Source organism: Caloenas nicobarica, chromosome 3, assembly GCF_036013445.1.
Source record: "Caloenas nicobarica isolate bCalNic1 chromosome 3, bCalNic1.hap1, whole genome shotgun sequence".
Lineage (NCBI taxonomy): Eukaryota > Metazoa > Chordata > Aves > Columbiformes > Columbidae > Caloenas > Caloenas nicobarica.
In genome coordinates this window covers 112,503,167-112,520,330 of record NC_088247.1, presented here as the reverse complement: position 1 = coordinate 112,520,330, position 17,164 = coordinate 112,503,167, and the positions used below count along the sequence as shown (strand labels likewise).

Genomic DNA, 17,164 nt, shown 5'->3' with positions numbered 1-17,164 from the left:
CTATGCGGATATATGTTGGGGTGGAGGTTGAAAGAAGCGTGGAGGGCATATTTGAAGCAGACTGTGCAACTGCTACAGCAGGTCTGACTAGTTTGAGATGCCTAAAGGCAGCTTTGTCTTAACTTCAAGTAGCTGCAAAGTGAAGTTTTAAAACCTAATTCAGAAATACATCATCATCTTCTGGTGCCTGTACAAACTCTTTACTTTTCACGTGTTTTCACAGGCAGTCCTTCAGTCTTGGAAGAAGCGTTTAATAGATACACGTACACGTGCATGCATATCATTTGCATATTTTTCAAGTATACATTTAATCAAGATAGGAGGCTGGCATTCATGCACAAACCACAGTGTGTTGTTTTTTTTTTTTAAACAGCGGTAACATTTTCCTTATTGCTCTGTGTGTATGTGTGTGCATGTAAGACGCTGCTCTATTTAAGCATTTTTTGGTATAGCATGATTTGTTGCCGCTTGGTTCTTGTGCCTTTGCCTGTCCCTGTATAGGAGGAGGGGTGTACACTTTATTAGTCTGTGCTGCAGACAAGGGGATTTTGATCAGGACTGCTTTCCTTCTGGCTGTCCCAGGGGTGCAGTAACCTGCTTAGGTTACCCTCCTGTGATCGAGCTCACAGTCTCCTTTGCCCTCCTACTCCATCTGTTTGGCAAAATTGGCTTTTCTAAACAACCCTTTCCTCCCCTAACTAAAGTATTCCAGAAACAACTTGCGAATGAATAGAGGAGAGAGAATATTTTTTGTGTGTGTCACATACAGTGTAAAGCTTCCTGTTGCTGCTGTGCCTCCCCTGGCTGGCAGTGGAATGTACGTGATATATATGTGCTCTAATGCCTTTTTTTTTTTTAACATTGTGGGGAAAATCATTGTAATACTATCTTGGGTGAGCTGAGTGGGTTGTGTCTGACTGAATATGAAATGAAGTTTAACACACTGAGTTTCAGTTTCCTGATCTCTTCTCCTGTATTTTCCACTCCCAATTTCCAAAGGCTTAGTCTGTGGTTAAGTGTGTTTGTTCCATGTTAATTGACCCTGTACTAAGCCTGCTTCAAAATACAGGCTTAATACACATGTTCTTAAAATACGCTATTACAAGGGCATCTCCATATAAGTTAAAATGATTTATTTGAGAATGCTTAAATTACTACATATAAAAGTTATGTGGATCCCATGGTGTCTGTTTTAAAGGGTATCACTTTGGTGTAGTAGTTTTTATTGTGAAATAAAGCAGGTGCCCTGAAAAATGGTATCTCTTTCGTCTTGAACTCAGAGCTGTTACAGGTTGAGAATAGTTCAAGGCTGGCCAAAGTTCCTTTATCAGTTTTCGGAAGGCTCTGTCATGAAAACACATGCTGTATTTCAAAGCAAGAGCTTTAGTACACTGGACGGAAAGGCCAACAGTTATCATCTCGTCTAACATCACTTAACACCATCTTAGCAAACTTTTCATGTCAAACTTTAACTACTTTTGTTTGTTTTTACTGCTGGAGGAGAAATGTCCAGCAGCTTTTTCACCTCTTTAAGAGAAACTTGGGGGTGAGTGGATGCTTTTCACAGAATAGATATGTTTACAGGGCTGTGTTTAGTTCATTTGAGCAAAAAAGCTGAAAACTATTCATGCTGTATAGCTGCTTGAATAAATGCCAGGGAAACACCTTTTTAAACTGGTTAGCAAATAAAACCTGCAGGCCAGAAACTAAAATGACTTGTTATTGCTGGGATGTATGTTACATTTTGCAGTATACATTTCTTTAGAGATGTTGGTTTGTGGGGTTTTTTTTCCCCTCTTCTCTTCTTCCCGCTGCCATTTACTGCTTTTCAGTTTGACTGTGATAATTTATTCAACACTGTTTTCAGAGCAATAACCTACTTTTTGGCAAACCATTCAGTTCTTTCCACAGTAGCACGGGTATATTTTTCCCTATGTGTTTATTAAGGGTCGATGACAAGGGGGAAAAACAAGTTATCTTTGGGGAAAAGATGCCATGATACGCTTGAAAGCCAATATTCAATCCAAGTAATTATACATACACAAGAAAAACTCTCTCATTATGCACAAAGGGGTCTCGTCTCCCTTGGATGCGTGCACAATTCTCATTAACCTTTGTAGGAATTATACACATCCAGTGAAGATGAGTCTACAGTAGTCAGTCCCTAAGTATGCTAAAAATATCAGCTAGACCATGACATGTGTGTGCAAATAGAGATGTCTTGTACAATCTAACACAACGTTGCTGTAATCCATTGTTCAGAGCGACATTGGAGGGGAGGAGGGATGTATAGTCGCTCTTGCCATTTCATCATTCTCTCTTAAGAGTCTGACCAGCAGCATCTTGTCATTGCAGGCGTGTCATTTTAGCAGTGAAAAGGGAGACTGTGGTCACTAGCCTGTATCACTTTCTGGTGGCCGCGCTAGCTTTTTCAGATTGTTTTGAATTGAGATTTACAAGTAAGTTGCCTCTGTTTTAGCCACTGCTTCTGCTGTGCTGATGTCTGCTGGCTCTGCAGCGGGGAAAAAATGGAAGCAGTCAGCCCTTGGCTGAGCTGGGCCCTGGAGCGGTACACAGCTGTCTTAATTGCTGCTGCTCCCCGGCTTGAAGCGATGATATCCCTCGTTCTCCTAGCGCGGAGCTGTGTGCAGTGGGCTCCTTGCCCACCGGTGCGGAGATTTCATCATGCCGTGGTCCTGCTTGCAGCACTGGCATCTCTTGCGTCTCTCCAGGGAGGCCTGGAGTGCTGGACTTGTGAAGCGAAACCATGGTGTGGAGCAGGAGGAGCTTCTTGGCTGATCCTGGGGAAGCTTGTGCGTAGAAGCCCTCACATATTTTTCAGGTGACAACAAGCAGAGTCTGCTGAATAATCAGCTAATCACGTAGTAAAGTCTAAGGAGCTGGCCTAGTGCTGTGCCTGGTTTTATTTACTGCAGCTCTGATTTCCTACTACAGATGCCCAGGTGTGTAACGCAGCTCCCGGTCCTTGAGCTTTTGAGATTGGCAGCAGAGTTGCTCAGCCTGTGTGTACACAGCACAGTGTAATTTGATTCACGCTTGGCAGGCCTGGCTGCTTCCTTAGTGCTGCCACGTGGAGACCCAAATTTTGGAATAACCTCGCCCCAGCTCTTCTGGGTGGCTCTTTGAAGCCCAGAGTCTCAGGCAAGCTGATCCCGAGCGAGGAGGCTCCTGTGCAGTGGCACGGGCGCTGTTGGGAGTAGATGGTGTGTGGCCATCCTGGGGAAGGTTGGAAAGAGGATTCGGCACAGAGGTGACCTGAGGAGAGGGCAGCTTTGCCATCTTGCTGAAAATCTCTCTCCCCCAGTGGCTAAACCCTTCAAGACAGCTCCTGGTAGTGGGAAGAGGGGAATCCTACACCCTAGTCTGGCTCAAAGCAGCTGCTGCTGGGGTTGGTGGTCAGCAGGGCCACTTCTGCACCAGGCCTGCGAAGAGCTGAGGTGACATTGGCAATTGTAGAAAGCTTGTTTCGTAAAGCTTCCAGTTAAGAACAAGGCCAGAAAGGAGCAGGCTGGGGTCTTGTTTGCATCTGCTGGGTGCTGTTGCAAGGATGCTGATGGGAAGTTGTGTCTGAAGCAGAACATGTGAGAATTGACATTTTGGCTGTGTGAGACCTTTTGAGGTAGAAATGACTTCTGCTGGGCAATCCAAACCTGTTGGGTTGGTTGGTTTGTTTGTTTTTTCTTCCAGTAAAGATGACTGCTTTCCTGTACATGAATAAAACCTATTTTGAATAAATGTTTTCTAGCCTCTGTGTGTTACAAAGCTATATTGCCTCCTTTGCTTTGTACTGAAAAGAAGTAGTCAGAGGTGCTCAGAGCTTTTGCTCTTGACTTCAGTCTCGCAGGCAGTTTGAAATCCGCCTAACCAGGTTTCCACGCACAGAACCTGTGCGGTCTTGTCTTGTTCACCTTCTAATTCTGCCAGGGTAGTCTTTAATGGTTTAACGAGCTAATAAGTGCTCGTCTGATTTAAACTTGCATTATGTTCTGCTACCGTGATAGAATTCCTAATATTATAAACACCCTTAATAACACACCTATAATCTAGAAAACCTGCTCTCTTTTTTCCAAACAATTAGTTAATGAGGCAGTAATTTATCATAAGCTATATTTATAGGAGTCCATTCCAGCTTTATCAGACATACCCTGTTTGGTGTGTGCAGTTAGTCAAAAACATTAAAACTGTTCCACTTCTTCCAAGAGAACATGTTACATTTAGCAAACTGACAGCATTAGAAACTGTTTCCAATTTAATAGAAGCATATGTTTCCTGCAAGACTTAACACACTACAGAGTCGGAGATTGCCTTGCACTGTGGCTTTGCCTTTTTTTAGCATGATAAAAAGGAGCTGGAAACTGAAGGCAGAAGTGGAGTTTGTAGCTGTGTTTTTGGTTGTTTTGCTTGCTTTTGTTTTTCAGAGAGCCTTCTAGCAGGGCTTCAATGGGCTGCAAGTTTTAAGAAACTATCAAGAAAGTAGCGTGGGCGGTGCACGTAGAGCTCTCGCTCGAAACACAGTTTCTGATCATTAACAAACAGCAAGAGCTTGCTTTGCCCTCTGGGCCTCAAATAGTACAGTATGCAACAAGGGAGAGCAGGCAAGGCACGAGGATGGAAACAGTAGGATCAGATTACAGTTTCAAAATATCGCTGGAACACGTTGGCTGGCGTTACACTATTGACTGACTTTATAATTGCATTGCTTATTTGCTAGGGACGGCTTCACCTTACTTTCTGATTAACATGGACACTTCTTCAGGGACCTGGGGACTCCAGGCTCTGAGTACCAAAGTCAAACCCCACAAGAACTGCGTGACTTCAGATGCTGCTCGAATGAGAGCGAGTTTCCTTGGATTTCTTGTCTCCTGTTTGTCGGGAGGTTTCCTTATGCAGTAGCTACCTCGTTGCTTAGATTAGCCTTTGAAAGTCACCCACTATGCTTTCCCCTCTTATTTCAGTTTTAACTGGAGGCTAGAAAAGATCACTGTCACTCAGCTTGCTAATTGCTCTCCCCCAATCTTCACTTGTGGGTGCCTAAAGCTGCGTTTTGGGGTGAGGGGAGGCACCTTTCTTGTTAAATGTGGGAGTGGGGTGCTTCCCAACAGGGTGCCGAGTGGCTTTGCTTGCCTCTCTGCTTCTTCTGGAAGAGCCGAGGTTCACCCATCCACCACAGGAGAATGGGAAGAGGTAGAGCCCTTTAAAGTATATGTGAAAAATACCTGCCAGAGTTACTGCTGGCACCAACAGCCTTGCAGCGAAGGCTTGCAAACATTAAAACAATTCTCTGTACTCTCTGGAAGCACAGAGCTACCCAGGAGGCCAATTTTTTGATACAGCTCTAAAGGAGAGTTTTGTAAGTGCTTATTAAACCTCACTCAAAAAAAAAAAAAAAGGCAGCCAGAATTAGTATAAAATGTAAGTGTCAGGGAAAATAAACCTCGTAAATAGGTAATGTCTGAGCACTGGGTCTGGAGAGGACAGAAACCCCAACACTGCTCTGTTCCCTGTATCTCTTGTCTAGGGTTGGGGGTTTTGTTTTCTAACTCGTGTGATGTGAGACCCAGCTCTTAGCAGGCAGCAGTTGTCAGGAGCCCTCTCTAGTGGGGCGACATGGGCGCATTACCCTTGAACAAGTAAAATCTGCATCAGAGCCCAAGAAGCAGCCTTGCAAGAGGAAAAAAAGCAAACCAAAACAAACCACCCCATGCCACCCGTCAGCGTATAAATTGCAAGCCAGCTGCAGCATATTGAACGTAGCTGTGTGTTACTGCGTGGTACATGCTGTACTAGCTCCCAGGGATGCTGCCGTGCCAGGATTTAAAAACCCCAGTGTCAGTGGGTGAACTCTTCAAAGAGGGATGATTTTCATCATACGGTGGCTGTTGGCTCTGAAAGTCCACATTACTTATTTGTTCCAGTCCTGGAGTTTAAACCTCGACACCTGGGCTCTTCGACTTTCTTCCTTGTTTATCGCGAGGCTGGGAGAGGGTGCCAGATTTATACTGGCGTTCCCCTCATCTGTTTCCCTTCCTTTCCAGCTTTGAATGAGAGGAGGTTGCCTGTGCTCTGAGGGCAGACTGACTCCCAGTTAACAGGGCAGGTTTGCTTCGCTTTGCTGGGATCCTGCAGGACAAGGAGCAATGTTCTGTGGCACATGAGCCCATGGTCCTGCCCCGAGGGGTCTTCTTAAGATGCTACCGCTATTCTCTCTGCTGTGACCTTAGGGATGTGGAAACAGAGATGGGGAGAGAGACGCTTGCTTACCTGTTTGCCTCCCTAGCTCTAGGGGATGGATGCTTTGAAGTCATGGGGCCTGGCTACAAGTTCAGGTTGTCCCTCAGGCTGGACTCAACAGCACCGAAATGCCTCGCGGCAGCCCGAGCTGCCTCTCCTAGCTCAGAGGATCTAGCCCTTGTCTTGCCACTTGAACCCAGTTGGCACAAAAGGCCTTTTTATTTTGGTCCTGCAGCTATCTATGCCAAATCCTGATCCTGCTGAAGTCAGTAACAAAACACTCATTGACTACCGTTGGGCCGGGATACAACCAATGCAACCCTCACGGATGAGGAGCGAGGGATGGAGGAGAGGAAAATAATATTTCATGTGCCAGAAGTGACACAGAGCGCTTGCGTAATGTACTGGATAGAGTCTCCAAGAAGCCTTGGTGAGGTTCATTTACACCTGAGGTTTGGAAACTTTATTTTGGGCATGAAATGTGTGAATTGAGTACTCTCTTATTTTGGGGGGCTTATGTGGTGTTTTTTGTTTGTTTTGTTTTGTTTTCTGTACATGTGTGTGAAGTAGTGTTTTATTTTAATTCCCCCAAGTTGCCTTTTTTTTCTCTCTCCTTTTTTTCCCCCTGTGGTTTTAATTACCCAAGAAATCAGAAAGTGACCGGTCTTGCTTTAAACTCCGCTTTTTGCACAAGCCCCTACAGCTCACATGTGTCCTTTGGCTTTCGGCTGCGTGGAGAGGAATTGTTGCCTGTGGACTCTGGGGTTTGACGCTTTTACCTTTTTGAGCAATGTGGTGTTTGTTCTAAAAGTGAACCTCACTGTATTAAGCTGTTCATCCCATGACCAACTGAAATGGCGGCGTAAATACATGAGTGAAAATTAACTTCTTAAAGATCCCTTTCCGCTGTCCCTCTTGGTGTTTGGTTCCTCTTTTTTTTTTTCTCTCCTGTCTGCCTTGATGAGTGGGGAGGGACTAGTGGGTTGTGGAATTGATTTCCAAGAAGAGCCCTTAGTCTTGAGAGATGTTTTAAACTAAACTGTTAAAAGCCTTTGAGAATTAACATTAAGGGTTATTTTTATTATTAGTGAGATAACAAATCACTTATTTTCCTCTATTATTATAAACCCGGTGCTTCCCTATGCCAGACTCCCAATTATTAAAGACATCAGAAACAGTCCAGCAGTGACAAGGTATAACGTCCTAAGTACAATCGATAAATACTTCTCTCACGATGTGTGCATACCTCTGTCCTCTGGAGAGCAAAGGATTCGTCACTGAGTGGGCTCAGAGACATAGTCAGGCATTGCACAAGCTTTTCTGTGTTTAATCGATGATGGTTGACTCCAGAGAACCACCCGCTCCAGGCTGATTATGTCTTCTGCTGAGCCCCAACTGCATTTCGTTCCAGCTCTGTCTGAAGAGCATGCAGAGCCAATAAAAGGAAGCTAAATGGCATGCAAATGAAAAAAATATATATTACTTTTGTTTTTCAATTAAGAGAAGCCAACTCCCAGACAATGCTGGGGTTTCTCTGGCTCTGAGGCACGTGCAATCACCCTAAATGGGCAAAAAAGCAAGTAGAATCTTTCTGAGCAACAATGGTTCAGCTTTTGGGTCTGGGTCTTCCAGAGCTGGAGCCAACTGGTGGATAAAATTGGGGAACATCTCCAAGTAACTCCCCCCACCCCAGTCCCTGGATAAATGCAGTTTTTCCATTGCCTTTCTTCAGCTTTCTGGTTCCACGTACCTAAGTAACATTGAAAACTCACTTGCATATCAAAACCCTGCAACACCCTTTATTGAAACAACAACAAAAGCGAAGTGACATCCCATCTCAGCTCTTAGCACTTGGCCCCAAAATGATGTTTGCTGGCAGACGGATAGAATTGCAGCAGAAATACATCTGGCTGGGATTGTTGCTCAACCAAAATAGATGCACAAAAGACCCTCCATGGATGTGATCCTTTGGCGTGTCCTGTCCAGTCTGGTGTTTTGGTGGGTTGCTGTTGTCTGGCTGTCCCTGGTACGGCTGTATCGTATGACTTGGTTGGCCAGCTCTGTCCTCTGATGCTTGGGAGGGTATGAGCGTATCTCATCTCGTACTGATCTTAGGCCAACCCGATCTCTAAGCTTCTCCCAGCAGAAGCTTTGGCTGGAAAAGCTAGAGGTAAAGTTTTTGAGATGAACAGAACTGAACCAGATCAAATGTTGGCATTGTACAGCTAGCGCCTTTTTTTTTTTTTTAAATATTGTTCAGTATCTTAAGATGTACAAAATCGATCTCTTTAATGTAGGCATGAAACTGTTGATTTGGTTTGAGCTGTAAAGAACAATCAGGCAATGTTGTCTGAAGCTGTGGCAGTCAGAAACTATAAAATACCTTTATGAAGATCCAGAGAAAGGCTTGCAAGCTTGAAAGACCATCTTGTTTTTACCAACTCTATCAGTTGGCCTAAAAAGATACTGCCTCTCTGCTTTGCTTAAAATGAACAAAGTGATTTATGGAAACTGGAGGAAAATGTTTTTACAATTCCAATTAGCGTGCCAGGGGAGCAGGGAATAAAATAAAACTCTGTAAAGCTGAGAATCTAGAGGTGCTCACTTGAGCCCCTGTATTGGGGAAGAAAATCCCCTTGCTTAGGCTAGCATCCTTGTTTGCCACTTTAATGGTTAAACTTGCTTCAGAGAGAATTTCTGGGGAAAAGGAAACCGAAAGCTGCGCTGAAAAGCTAGTAGGTGAAATTGGAAGTTGCCTGATCTATTTTATCTTTTAAAAGAACAAGCTCTGAACCACACTACGTGAAGATCAAGTGAGATGTGAAAGCTCGACAGTCATACATACAGGAAACCTTGAATCATTTCTGAGCTTCCTGGAAAATGACGTAGTGAGTTGTGTTTACTAATGATGATCCTGTAGCTTTTACCGATCAGCTTAAAAAAATGTTTTAACTACCAGCACCTCAATCTTGGATGCAAATGGGCTCAATTGGGTTAATTCGAAATGCCTGCTGGTGTCCCCTGACAATTAATAATCAAGTGCAGGGAGCAGAGCGTGGCCACCCGAATGGGCTGTTTTCTTTATCACGGGGAAGGAGGTTTTCTGTGTGCAGTGAATATTTTTATACATTCCTCGCGGAGCCTGACAAACTTCAAAACTGTCCTAGTCCCCAAGCCATTTAAAAATTTCTTCTTTAAATAGAGCGTTGCGGAAGGAGCATTGGTATGTCTTTAGGACAGAGTCTGTCCTTTTTCAGGGGTAGGAGATAGTAGGAAGGGACAGAAAGCTGCTAGTTCTCCTCCTAACCCGTCGCTGCTGTGAAAACCTGCTGGACTTGGGCAGGGGTTTTGATTCTTGCCAGCTCGGTCCTCCCTTTTTTGCTCTGTCTGTCCGAAGTGGAAGGAAGCGTGTCCATCGTGAACACTTAAACAGCAAACCCCCTCCTCGCACCCCAAACACACGTGCACAGCTCTGGAGTGGTCCGTGGAAGTGACACCAGGGAGCAGAGAAAAACCAGACTTCAGCAGTAGTGCTAAATTTCAGAGGTTTTGTTCGCCCGAGATTCCAGGCTCGGAGATTGCTGGTAGCTGGCCAAGGAGCTTGGATGGCAGCCTACCCGTTCCTCAGCTCTGCTCAGCTTGCTCCCTCCCTACCGCCTTTCTTTTTTTAATTGCATAATATGCTAGAAAATGATCTGGATTTGGGACTTATTTTTAACCAGAAGAGGCTCACTTCACCCAATCTGATTTTGGATTTAACATCCAGCAAATGCTTTCTGAAGCTCCTTTTGCATTGACATCTTGACTTCTTTTGCCCCCTCTCCCGCTTCTCAAGGGCTCTTTGCTTTTAAATGTTTGTCAGGCATTCTTTGGCATGTTTGCAAGTTCTTAGCCACTGGGAGACTGGCGTATGATGATCAAATTGGTGTTAGACCTGCCTGGTGCAGTCATTTCGCAGGGTCAGATCCCATTGAGAGAACTGGGAACTGTACTCAAATAAGAAAGGCGAGTTTTGTCTTCTAGGCAATAGGTAGGCCATAGCTGCATGATAAAGCTTGTATGAGAGGAGTCAGCTTTGGGGTTAAAAATCTATATGCCCGTTGCAGCTTCTCTCTGGGTAGATGGGGCTGGAAAGCATCTACTACTTTTTTTTTTTTTTTCCTTCATGCCATTTCATTAGTGTTTTCTTAAAAGGAGGGAGGGATGCAGGGATGAACAGGGAGCTGCCTGTGATCCTATTAAAAGAGTGACTGGACTAGTGCTCCAGCACCTCACCACTCTACCTGGGAAAATGTGAGAGGAAACCCAAGCAGCGCTAAGACATGGAAGACACATGGGGTGCTGCTCTGCAATCCTACCTCCGTCTCCGCAGGATTTTACCTCATCTGATTTGATGCAGCCCATTGGAAAGGCAAGTGAAGTGTAGTGACGGCCTCTGCTCTTTTTTGGTTTAGATGTAGATGTGGTGAAACACCCTGTCTGGTGAACTCAGTCCATGCAGGTAGCAGGGGAGAGAGTCAGAGGGGACCTGCCATCTCACAGGCACCAGAAGAAGTGCCTGTCACAGGGATCGTGCTGTCTCACCCAAGTAATCACAGATATTTCAACAAACCAAACCCTGCCTGTTCACCGAAGACGGGTGGTAGTGTGGGGCAGAGGGTTTCTGACCTTAATGCCCTCCCCGTAATGCTGGGTTGCACCTCTGTCACAGCACAGCAATTCCTTCATTCCTTTGCGTTTAGAGGGATCTTCATGTTACAGAAATAATGGTGACAAAATGAGGCTGGGACTGTGCTGTGTAGAGGAGTATATCCAGATGCTCTCAAACATCCTGGAAGAGACAGCACCAGGGATTGAACTGCCCTACTTACTCTTAGCTCAAAAATGATTTATGACATGGGGCAAGTTTGATAAAATTCCCTTTGTTTCTTTCTTCAAAATCTGCCATCTGACCAGGAGAAAATCACGTGCATTTATGCCGACTTTTGTTCTTTAGAAAGCCCTACGGCATTCTTTTATTCTCAAATGAAACCTGACATAGATGTAGTCCTGAGTGAGGAACACATTTCTGATGGGGGAGAAGCGAATACAAACGGCGCATCTGGAGTGATGCGTCCTTGCTCTGGTGCAAAAGCTTTTCTGCTGTGGCTGGCAGGCTCCTGAAACTGTTACCAGAGGCGGCAAAGGCTGCTGGCATTGCCTTAGCCAGGCAGAAGTGGAGGATTTCAAACACTGCCTTGTGGAAATACTTCCCATACCCAGAAGAGCAGGGGGAGATGCAGCACAAGGGAAATGCAGCGCAGGGGGGATGCAGCACAGGGGAGATGCAGCACAAGGGAAATGCAGCGCAGGGGGGATGCAGCACAGGGGAGATGCAGCACATCCTCCCCCCGTGCAAGCGACAGGCAGGGCCCCTGCTCCCATGTGGATTCAGGGTGTGGGTCTGGGGATGTTGCTGGGGGCCAGGTTCCTGGAGCAGGGTGTGCTGAATGCTTCAGGAGACAGCAAACTCCTTTGGAGCTTTCCTAGGCAGATGTCCCCGTCCTCAGACACGGAGCCAAGCACTGTCAGGATCGAAGGCCCTGGCTGCAGCAGCAGAGCGCAGTGCAGAGAATGGTCTTGGAGATTAGACTAAAAGACCTGACGGATCTTCTTCATCTGTAATTTATCTAATTCTGAGTGTAATAATTGAATTTCCTGCTCTAGTAGTTTAGTCCTTATGTGATCAGTTAAATAAACCCACGAGGTCAGATATGCATATGTGCTGGTGTGCCAAAGGGTTGAATCTCCTGACTTCATGCAGCTTTCTTTCCATATACAGTTGCTTGAGCCTTGCTCTCCTTCTCCCTGTGAACACACTTTCAAATAAAAAGGGTGATTAGTTGTAAGAACTTTTGGTGTATTACATCTGTATTGCCAGACATAGTACTGTGTGAGTCAGGAAATTTAAAGGAACGTTTAAATAGTATCTGTAGCTTGTCCACTTAATGCACAGATATTTGGGAACCATACGCTTAACATATGCAACAGTGAAATTTGCCACCAAGGGTGCAAGGGCTTGAGTTTTACATGAATTCCTGCTTGAGATTTACCAGTGTAGCTGTGCTTAAGCACAATGGACCAGAACACTGCGTTAAGGCGGCTTCTGCCTCGTCATCGTGCTGCTGTGGGCCTGGAGTGAGTTACTTACGTGGACAGATTTCCACTCGTGACTGTTTGGGGTGAGCAAGGAGGGGACAGAGTGGCCAATCTGTCCACAGCGCCTGTGCACGGGAGATGGTGGACGGGGGGTGTTGACGCAGGTGGGAAGAACAGGTTCCAGGCTTTGCCGGCTTCATCGGCCTCTTCTCTTTCCTTTCAGATATATGTTGGGGAAAGGAGGAAAGCGGAAGTTTGACGAGCATGAAGATGGGTTGGAAGGCAAAGTGGTGTCTCCCACTGATGGTCCCTCTAAGGTGTCTTACACCTTACAGCGTCAGACTATCTTCAACATTTCCCTTATGAAACTCTATAACCACAGGCCATTAACCGAGCCGAGCTTGCAAAAGACAGTTCTAATCAACAACATGCTGAGGCGAATCCAGGAAGAACTCAAACAAGAAGGCAGCTTGAGGCCCGTGTTCGTGACTGCTTCGCAGCCCGCCGACCCTCTCAGCGACAACTTCCGTGAGGCCCAGCCGGCGTTCAGCCATCTCGCCCCCCAGCCCCTTCTCCCCGCCGACTTCATAAGCACTACGCCCCTGGAGTCCTGCCTCACCCCGGCCTCTTTGCTCGAGGACGACACTTTTTGCACTTCCCCGACTGTCCAGCACGATGGTCCGACGAAACCACCACCTCCTGCTCTCCAACCAGTAAAGGACAGCTTCTCCTCAGCCTTGGATGAAATCGAGGAGCTTTGTCCAGCACCTACCTCCGCAGAGGCAGTAGCAGCCGAAACAGCAGCCGACGACTCTAAAGACCACCCCAGCGAGTCCGGTGTTCAGAAGCCGGAGGGCCTCCCCGATAGCAGAACGGCCGACTCGAAACTCATGGACTCGCTACCCGGCAACTTTGAGATAACAACTTCCACAGGTTTCCTCACAGACTTGACCCTGGATGATATCCTATTTGCTGACATTGATACGTCCATGTATGATTTTGACCCCTGCACGTCTGCCACGGGGGCTGCCTCAAAAATGGCTCCTGTCTCAGCAGATGAGCTCCTAAAAACTCTCGCTCCGTACAGCAGTCAACCAGTAACTCCAAATCAGCCTTTCAAAATGGACCTTACAGAACTGGATCACATCATGGAGGTGCTTGTTGGGTCTTAAAATATAGAAATATAGCAACCTTTTTTTTTTTTTTTTAAATTTTAAATACCAGTACTTGGTAGTATACACTTGGTAGTATTTCCGTAGTCCCTCCCACCCTCAATTCACAGCACTGTGCATGCGTCCTTGCTTGCCTTTTTTGAAAAGAAAAGGATCACACTAGTTTTTGCTTCAAGCAGAGTTGGAGTGCCTTCATCCATGTATGACCACTTCTAATGTATTTTTTTTAAAGTGGTTCCTCAAGGAAGACTGAATATCCTGGTATAGGAAAGAATATGTATTGTAGACAATGTTATGTTATTACAAAAAAAGAAAAAAAAAAGAAAACAATGTAAAAGCTAAGCACAAGGATTATGTTGGGGAAAGCTGTAAATTGCATGTGCATATTTGTCTATTTTTTCTATAAGTTTTATTGCAAGAGGTAAAAAATTTTATTATTTAGATAATCTCAATACCATTTTAGCCCTGTATAGGTTGACTTAGCAATTCAGCCTTTTGGAGGCATTAACCTGCTCCTCTTTAAGTGTTGCATTTACATGGCTGTTTAGAAACTGCTGCCCAAATTTATTTTATATTTTTGTACAGATTCTGCAGTTTATGATATTGTTTTTTCTAAAAAACAAATGCTGTTTATACACACAAAAAAATAGCTATTTTGATAGGATTTGCTCACATAGTTCCTGCATAATTCAGATGTACAAGAACCACTTGTACTTTTATACAGAGTTGTAATGTTTTATATGTGTATGGTGCAAAGAGAAAATTGGATCAAATAAGCCTGCAGTCGGTTTCCCTGAGTGCAAACAAACAAAACAAAAAAAAAAGTGCTTTAAGAAAGGGCTGGGAGCTGCTTCTGTAGGAGTTTCACAAGTGTTTGCTCCCTGCTGTACCCACTGCACACTACTGTGATTCCTGAAACTTAGAGCCATGTCCTTTTCCAACACCTACATGAAGCAGTTGGCAGGAAACAGTTGTGGAACTTCACCCCAAGAGGTCCCAAGTGCCACCGCGGCTGCAGCCTCCCAGCGCCGGGCAGGTGTCCCCAGGCCCGTCCATCCCGCGTGACGTGGAGCGGTGGGGATCAGCGCCTCTCACCCCCAGCTCCTGGGAAGGGCTTTGAGAGGGGATGTGCCCATCGCTCACCCAGAACCAACCTCTCGTGTCAACCTTCCCTCCCGGTGGGTGCGTGTGTGGAGCGGGCAGAAACCGTGACAGCGTCCACGCGCCCTTTCTTGGAGCATTTCTCCTGCCGTCACCCCACCTCACTGTGCTAAGTGCTGAAAAAATGGCAACTTCAGTATTACTGCAGTGAAGCTCATCTCTTACCTGCACTGGATGGACTTGCTTTAATATCCATTGCTGTGGAAACTGGAGCTAGTCGTGTTACGTCACTTGGCATCTCGTATAGGGTTGGTTTCTTGTATCAACTGTGTTACCTGCTTTACACTTTATAGACCTGTTTTACAACGAATATACAGACACAGCTTTCTATGCATGGTCCCGTTCCCCGTAACACCTGAGAAGTCTTCTCATTACTGCACCAATAGCATTTTTTAAGTTCATTGTGGTGTACATTTAATTTAAAAAAAAAAAATGTTTGCAATGTATCATGCCTATTGCTGAAGTCGCTGTGGCATTTTAGTTTTTTCAATGGTACTTTAGCTGTTGAGCGCCGGTTACAACCTGTATTGTTGACATGCCTATGGCTTCTTTAGGAATAACTTTTATATTTATTTAAGAAATTTTAAATTATGTTTTACGTCATTTGGCAATATTCAGTCAATTCTGCTCCCTTCTTGTCATGGATGAAATTGGGTCTTGTCTGCCTTTTCAGGAGGCGGCTTTTTATAAATTGGCACTTTAAAACAGGCCATATATATATATTTATTAGTATGTAGATAGAGAGATGTAACATAGATATGCACACAGACACAGTGTAAAAGCAAAGATGTCTTTTGCAATGAAGGAACTCCTCATCGAAATGAAATGCATCGTGTACGATTACGAAAGGTGCTTCTGGCTCCTAATTCATCTGCCAGGGTGAGACGTGGTGCTGGGGAAGGGAGGGGGGAACTGGCTGAGGGAGTGGGTTGGTTTGCTTATTTTTTCTTTTTTTTTTCCAAGCTGAACTCAGTGAAGCAGCAGGATGCTGATGGATTTGCAGTTGTTTCCTTAAACAGACTAAAAAAAAATATATATAAAAAAAAGAAAAAAGTTATTGCTTCAAACAGAAAACCATTGACCAAGTGTAGCTTTAGGGACCATCAGAAGCAAGGGGGTGTGGAGCAGGGGGGGGCTGCTCCGTCTCACCCCGGCAGCGACCGGACATTGCTCAGCCGCAGCTCTCGGCCCTCGTAGGAAAACCAGCAGCCCCGCCGCGTCCTGCACCTCTTGTAACTGGGAAGATGGTTGTGTGTCCGCACAAACCTGCAGGCACACGGTAACATCGGTTTCACATGGTAACTTGGTAAACACTCACCTTACCATGGTTAAAAACTAATTTGCAGACTAATTTCTGCCTTTTTTGGGGGAGGGGGGAGGGAATTACTTATGCATTTAAATAAATACTATACGCTAAGCAAAAGTTCACATCAATGCCATTTTTGGAGAGCTACGCTATTAAGTGGGATTAGTCAAAGTTTTTGTATCTGCAGAACAGGAGACGAGCTCTAAATCCCCTTTACCCCTGGGAAGATGATGTCTGTGTGTCCTCGGTGCTGCGGCGGGTGTCCTGGGGCAGCGTCCGTATGGGAATCCCACGGGACACAAATGACAGCAAGTGGTGCTGGTCTGGAACCACGGCAGAAGGGCTCAGCTGTGGCTTTGTCCCCGCGCTGTCACCAGCGTGGCCTTCACCATGGTCCCAATAGCAGCCACGCGTGGCATTTCTCCGAGACCTGCGCCAGGGGTAGAGATTGACATTAAATGTGCAATGAAGTGACAAGATGGGAGCAGAATAAGAGCTTTGGATTTGAAGTGATTTTTTTTGTTCTGTTTTTCATAAATTATTTATTCTTTTTTTTTTTTTTTCTTCTGTAAATATATTTATTTTATTGTGAAGCTAACAACATCTGGATTGTAACATGTACAGAATGTATGGTAGGAATGTATTCTCTTGTAGGAATGTAAATCTGTATGAAAAAGGGTGTGGGAGCCAGATTCAGAGAAAAATGAATTGAGTTCCAGTTAGGATATGCATGGTTCACATGACCTTCCCTCCTCTCCCTCCCTTTTTCTAATATGGGTCTGGTTGTTTGAAATATGCAAAAAAAGGTATGGATAAGGGGCAGTTTTATGTTCAAAATTAGTCCTAGTCCGGCTCCTAACCCTGTCAGCTTCTCAAGACGGGCCTCCCCTGGCACTCTGCTGGAATCCGTGACCAGAGCCAGGAGCAAATCCAACCGCCTCCATCCTGCCGGCCTGGTAAATGTTTGAAAAAGGTGATTTTTTAAAAAAATTTTTTTTTTTTTTAAACACACACGGGAAGCCCAGCCTGGGGCTGGAGGGCTGAATAAGGTTGCAGGATGTTACCTCCAGCCCCTGAAGTTGCGACGACAGAGCTGACACGACTTCATCACCAGAAGGTAAGGCCAGGCAAGAAG

General features: G+C 45.3%; 1 protein-coding gene across 4 annotated transcripts in view; it reads left to right on the top strand.

Annotated features, from left to right (window-relative positions):
• Nucleotides 1–16,378, top strand: part of SERTAD2 (SERTA domain containing 2) — an 82,662-nt gene extending 66,284 nt beyond the window's left edge. For all 4 annotated transcript variants that reach the window (XM_065632499.1, XM_065632500.1, XM_065632497.1 and 1 more), the window contains one exon: nt 12,614–16,378. In XM_065632499.1, coding sequence (XP_065488571.1) covers nt 12,618–13,562 — 945 coding nt within the window. In that variant the 5' untranslated portion in view covers nt 12,614–12,617 and the 3' untranslated portion in view covers nt 13,563–16,378. The remainder of the gene's footprint in view (nt 1–12,613) is intronic.
• Nucleotides 16,379–17,164: the final 786 nt, after the last annotated feature.